Below are 5,729 nucleotides of genomic sequence, written 5' to 3'. Positions count from 1 at the left end.
ATCACAGAGGGCTGGAAGAGTCGAGCCACCTGAGTGGGTCAGAGAACAGGAACCTGATGTGACATCTCCGGGCGAGGCTCACCTCCCCACCTGGTCCAACCTGGGGGCAGGGCGGGCCTCAGGCGATGGTGGCCTCAGAGCTCCAGCCTCAGCGTCCTACATCCCGTGGACCTCGCCTTCCAGCCCTTGGCACACCTGCCACGCCGCAGCGTGAACAGAGTCCCTGCCCAGTTTGGGGGGCTCCATCTGAAGCCTGATTTTCCCTCCCCACTTCCACCCACCACCAGGGCTTCAGGTGTCCACAAGCTCCCGGCTGGGCTTGGTAAGGGCCTGGCCAGCTCCTGAGGTTGCACCGACTGGGCAGATGAGCGACTTCCTGAGCATAAAGCCCACCCTGCTGTGCTGTCACAGTCTGAGAACTAGAAATGCCAAACCTTAAAGACCATGTGCACCAACATCTGCACCCCAGCCTTGCCAGGGTATTTGCCCTGCAGGTTGTCAGGTGACAGGTCGAACAGGTTGGCACCGGTTTCCGTGCACACGGCCTTGACCAGCATCTTCTTCCCCATGCCAGGGGGGCCCACCAGGAGGATGGAGCGGATGAGGGGAGCCATGGAATGTATATCTGGGGAGCCTGAGGGAAGAAACGGTGGGCCTGCAGGGGGCCGAGGGTGGGACGCTGTGTAAAGGGAGGCCAAAGGCCGGGGCTTGAGTGGGATGAGGTTCAGATCCTGGTGCCACCGCCTTTCAATACCTGAGCCGTCCCCCAGGCAAGCAAGACAAAAGCGGCAGCCCAGAGGGCTTCCGATGGCTTAGCAAATGACATCGCTAAATGTGGGTGTCAGGAGGGAGCCCTCTGTCCCTTCTACTCCCCACGCTGTCTGATTGCACCCCTGCATTACGAAGGGGTGCAATTAAGCCACCTCAGTAAGATCCCAGCCTTCCGGGACTGGGACAGATGATGGGGTGTCACTTGTAACTGCGTATGGGGCTGGAAGTATGGGCTCCTCAGCAGGTCAAGGGCCCACATGACTTCTGGAGTGGTCCAGTCTGGGTGTGACCTCCAGCAGGGTCCCTGGCACCGAGGATTGGAGGTGCGGGCTAGACAGGCCCCCCTCAGCCACCCTGTCTTGCACCCACCCAGGTTTCCCCACCCTGGGGTCTCTCACCAAGCCGAAGGACCCCATACAAGGCTATGTTCTGTCGGATGTCAAACAGGGAAGGCATGGGCAACTTCTTGGCCAAATTCAGAGTAGATCCGAGATACAGGCAGTCACCTGGGGGACGGGCGGCCACCTGGTGAGCGGCTCGCGTGTGGGCAGGGCCGAGAGAGAGGACCGCGCCAGGAGGAGGAGGTTCACTTCAGAGGGTGTTAGCCGGTCCCCGGGGAGGTTGCGGCCGGGGCCTTGGGCCGTTCCCAGCCTGGGAGCAGGGGCTGAGGCGGGGTCTCACCAATATAGTCTTTCAACGCCACTGTCTCGCTCTTCTTAAGAAAGCCAAACATGACCAGCTCTTTAAACAGAGAGTCCACGGGCCTGGCAGAGGATGGTGGAGCGGGTCCCCCGAGGACAAAGGGACACGGAGACAGAGATGAGTGGAGTGGTGCCACGGGCATGCGGAGAGGGGGCTAAGGGGCTCTCCCGCCCAGCACCCTGTGGTTAAAGACGTCCACAGTGCCACTGGACAGCCAGCGGCGCCAGACACGGCACCGACCCACGGGCCCGGAGGCAGTCTGCCTGCAGCAGGCGCTCCGTGGGTTGGGGTGTGTGAGAAGGGCCAGCGCCCTTCCGCCATCAGAAAGCCAGTCGTTTGAGTGACACGTCGCCCTCTCCCTAGAAACCACGTTTAAGCTGTGCACACTCTGGGAGTGATGGCCATTGCAGCAGCCGGCACCAACATGCCCGTGACTCGCTTTGCCAGAGAGCAGGTGGAAAGAGACCGCTGATGAGTCCTCCAGAGCCCCACAGTGGGAAGGCCGGGGGAGATGGCTTTGGAAGGGACAGAGCCGATTAAGGCAAAGCTTGGAGGGAGGGCCAGAAATGAGGGAGCATTTAGAACAATGCTCCACGCCCATCTGACTCTGTCTCGTCATTTCGAAAGCACTTTCTTATGCTTCTATTTGATCACACTGTCTTGCGAGTTTGGCAGAGGGGAGGGAGGTGCTTGGTTAATGAGGACACGGAGTCAGAGAGGTCATGTGACTTTCCCGAGGTCACACGGCAACAGAACCAGGAGCAGCAGTCAGCTCCTTCCTGGGCGAGGCTCACTCCGCCACCCACAGGAAGGCGGGGGGTCCACTACCTGCCGAAGGTCAAGTCTTTTTCCTTCTTCTTCTTCCCGGGTTTCTTCCCAGTTTTGTTCTGATTGGGAACAAGCGCACAGGAAACGGGCCTCTGTCCCTCGCCTCCCCCGCTGCGTGCCCTCCCCCGTACCAGGGCAAGCCCCTCATCTTGCCTTCGGAACCTTCAAGGGTCTCCCCTCCTCCCTGTCCACAGCCAGGTGCAAGGCCTTCAGCTCCTGTCGCATCAGCTCATCCACCTGGGGAGACAGCAGAGCGTGTGGTCGGGCGGCCAGGGTCTGGGGAGGACAGGTGGGAGAGGTGAGGGTCGGGGCAGAGGGGAGGAGGAGGACAGGAGTCTCGGAGCAGAGCCGGACGAGCCCAGCGAAGGTGACAGGCGGCCACCAACCGTCCTAGGAACCTTCTTGGCAACCCTCAGCCTTGGTGTCCCTCCCTGGTCCCTGCAGCTGTCCACGCTCAATCCTAACACATATCCAAGTCATCAGGCTTTCAGCTGAAGTCCCAGACCCACCCTTTAGAGTCTGTGTGACCCTGAGCAGCTGCGTGGCCTCTCAGCCTCAGGATGCTCACGTGTGATGGCGGGAAAATCACGGAGCTTACTTCAGGGGTTTGGGGAAAGCTCATGTGGTCTAACGCTTCTAAGGTACCTGGCACGGGGCGGGGCACGTTGTCACAGGAGTTCTTTAAGAATCGGTGAGGATGATGGTGCGTGCGACCTTGGCTCAGAGCCCCTCCCATCCCCTTACCTCTCCCACCTGTCCTCCCCAGACCCTGGCTGCCCGACCACACACGGGGCGGGGCACGTTGTCACAGGAGTTCTTTAACAGTAGGTGAGGATGATGGTGGGTGCGACCTTGGCTCAGAGCCCCTCCCATCCCCTCACCTCCAGGCTGCGTCTGCACCCCAGAGAGACAGAGGGACCAAGGGGAGGCAGAGGACAGTGGGGACCCAGATGGACCGAGAAGAACTACATGGGGGAGGCAGGACCTCGAGGATGCTTCAGAGAATGGGCGCACCCGGGGCATGAGGAGAGAGGACAGAGGGGACAGAGCGGAGCAGCTGGAGGCCCCGGCGGAAAGAGGGAGCCCTGAGCCAGCGCGCCCACCTGGATCCGGATCTCCTGCTCCATTTCCTTCCTCTTCTCCTCCCGGAGGGTCTCGGGGTCAAAACTCGGATTCGGGTGTACGCTGTCATTCCGGTTCCCCCACAGATCTGAGCGTGGACAGATGGACAGATGGACAGACACGTGGAGCTCCGAGTCCCCGCACACACTCACACGCAGGCTCACGCACGTGGCCCGGGAGCCTGGCCCGGGCTGGGCCCCCTCCCCGCACTCGGCTGCCTGCCGCGGCTTCCAGCAGAGCACAGACGGAGGCCGGGGCCCGAGGCCCGCGGCCGCAGGATTCGGACCCAAACCCATGACGCTGGCCCCTCCTCCCCGCTTTCGTCGTTTTCCTTTCGGCCGGACATCCATGCTGCCGCCTCATGACCCACACGGCCCGTGTCCGTCCACTCTCCCCAGGCCCGAGGGTCCCCCTAAGGCCCCGCAAGGCCCGGACATCTTCCCAGGCTTCTTCCTTCTTACTCATGTACTCCTCGTGCCCAGCATTAATCATGGGGACGAACTTGGATGGCATGACTTTCAGCGTCGCATCAGCTTCCTAGAAGAGAAGCGTCCTTGACCTTGACTTCCTCGCCTCCGCCCATCACCAGCTCGGACCCCAAACCCCGCGCAGACGAGCCTTCCCGCCGGGGGCCTGCTCCGGCTTTGCCGCCCCGGCTGCCCGGCCGCGCGCGCGGGCCCTTCCTCACCCCTCCCTTGGTCTTTTCTTCCTTCTCTTTCTTCTTCTTCTTCTCCGTTTTCTCCTTTTCCTTCTCTTTATTTTTCTCTTGGTCCTTTTTTTTACCCTCCTGGGCCTGAATCTCCAGTTCCATTTTCACCTGTGACCAAGGATACGAGACATTTCAGAGAAGACCCAGGGGATCTTACAGGCGCGAGAGAAGCCAGGGCCTGTGGCCGGGGGTGGACTCAGGGTCCCAGAGGCCCAGGGGAACTGGAGGGTCCAGGTGGCCGACAGTCAGAGACTTTGCTAGAGTCCAGCGCGAGGGGCACCAGGGCACGTGGTGTCCCGATCAGAGCTGCTGCTCTCCCCCGGCCTGGAGGCTTCGAGAGCCACGGTCATCTTAGCAGACATTTCCTCCCCCTGGCCGAGGAAGCCTTCTCTGGACGCAGGCGCCCCCTGCTCCCCAGGCGGTTTTGCTAAATACACATACTTCCTCCAGCCACCTCCGCCTCCCTCAGCATACACCCCAGTATTCTCCGTAACCTCAGACTCCAGAAAGTCTCCTGCCCCCCCACCCCCCACCTCCAGGGTACCTGTTCTGGAGTCTTGTCTGCAAAGATCATGTAGGATCCACCTAAAGACTCATCTGGATAATCAGGGAATCGGCCAGTAAGGGCACTAAGTGAACATAAGGCGGTCAGAGAGGTGGACGGGTGGGTGGATGGATGGATGGACGGGAGGGTGGAAGGATGGGTAGGTGGGAGGTGGTAGAAGGGGGGGTGGATGGGTGAATACATGGATGGAGAGAAAGATGGGAAAAGATGAAGGACCAGGGAGACTGAGGAAGAGAGGGAAGGAACAGATAGTTTCCGAATAGAAAGGACAGAGCACTCAGGGGACATTCCAGGGTGCTTTTCCTGTCTTATTCTGGCATTTTCTCTTCCAGCTGGGGCACTGGGAAGTCGAGTGCGGAGATGGTCCTGCAGGTGGGGGGCCCCAGGTTTCAGCTGAAGGTGTCAGCAGTGTGTCGGGAAGGATGTGGGTAAATGCGGAAAAAAAGGAGCCGGTCTGGACCAGGGGGCAGAACGGGTGTGGGGGACCCTGGAGGGAGGAGGGGAAGGGGCGGAGGGTTGAGCCGGCTAAGGCTGGGGACACTGACTGGCACTCGATAAACCACTGTCGGATTTGCTCCTTCATTTTCTCCTTCATGTCGGGCCCCTCCGTCTCTTTGAGAGTGTCCTGGGTCTTCACCATGGCCAACTGGTATTCCTGCTCCTTCTCCACCTGGAGGAGCCTCCGTACACTGTCCCCGAGGCCGGCGATGGTCTTGACGCCCAAGGGTGCCACCTGGTTGGGCAAGGGGAGCTGGGGAAGCGGGAAGGAGGCCGAGGGACTCAGGGGCGGGAGTGGAGAGGACCCAGCCCCAGGCACAGACACCTGCCCCCACTCATTCCCAAGACAGGGCGCGCGCGAGGCCTCGCATACACACCCGCACGGAACAACGGGCATGCCTGCATCAGGAGAAATTGTGTTCGGAGCCGAAACTCGTCTGTGTAAATTACTCCGATAATGAGTTTGCGAGATGCATCCGGGGCCGGCCCCCCTGCCCGCTCCCCCTGCGCACCCTCCCCTGCGAGCCTCCGGCC

General features: G+C 61.0%; 1 protein-coding gene across 1 annotated transcript in view; it reads right to left on the bottom strand.

Annotated features, from left to right (window-relative positions):
* The window catches only part of IQCA1L (IQ motif containing with AAA domain 1 like), a 13,802-nt gene that overhangs the window by 1,570 nt on the left and 6,503 nt on the right, over positions 1-5,729 (bottom strand). The window contains exons 6-16 of the mRNA XM_015596156.2: positions 5,243-5,448; positions 4,677-4,761; positions 4,112-4,240; positions 3,885-3,960; positions 3,405-3,511; positions 2,455-2,538; positions 2,302-2,360; positions 1,453-1,535; positions 1,170-1,277; positions 435-634; positions 91-100 (exon numbers count right to left, since the gene is read on the bottom strand). Of these exons, the coding sequence (XP_015451642.1) occupies positions 91-100; positions 435-634; positions 1,170-1,277; positions 1,453-1,535; positions 2,302-2,360; positions 2,455-2,538; positions 3,405-3,511; positions 3,885-3,960; positions 4,112-4,240; positions 4,677-4,761; positions 5,243-5,448 (1,147 nt within the window). The remainder of the gene's footprint in view (positions 1-90; positions 101-434; positions 635-1,169; positions 1,278-1,452; positions 1,536-2,301; positions 2,361-2,454; positions 2,539-3,404; positions 3,512-3,884; positions 3,961-4,111; positions 4,241-4,676; positions 4,762-5,242; positions 5,449-5,729) is intronic.

Source organism: Pteropus alecto, unplaced genomic scaffold, assembly GCF_000325575.1.
Source record: "Pteropus alecto unplaced genomic scaffold, ASM32557v1 scaffold48, whole genome shotgun sequence".
NCBI classification, from domain to species: domain Eukaryota; kingdom Metazoa; phylum Chordata; class Mammalia; order Chiroptera; family Pteropodidae; genus Pteropus; species Pteropus alecto.
Note: the sequence above shows the minus strand (reverse complement) of the source record. Positions and strands in the feature narration are given on the sequence as shown.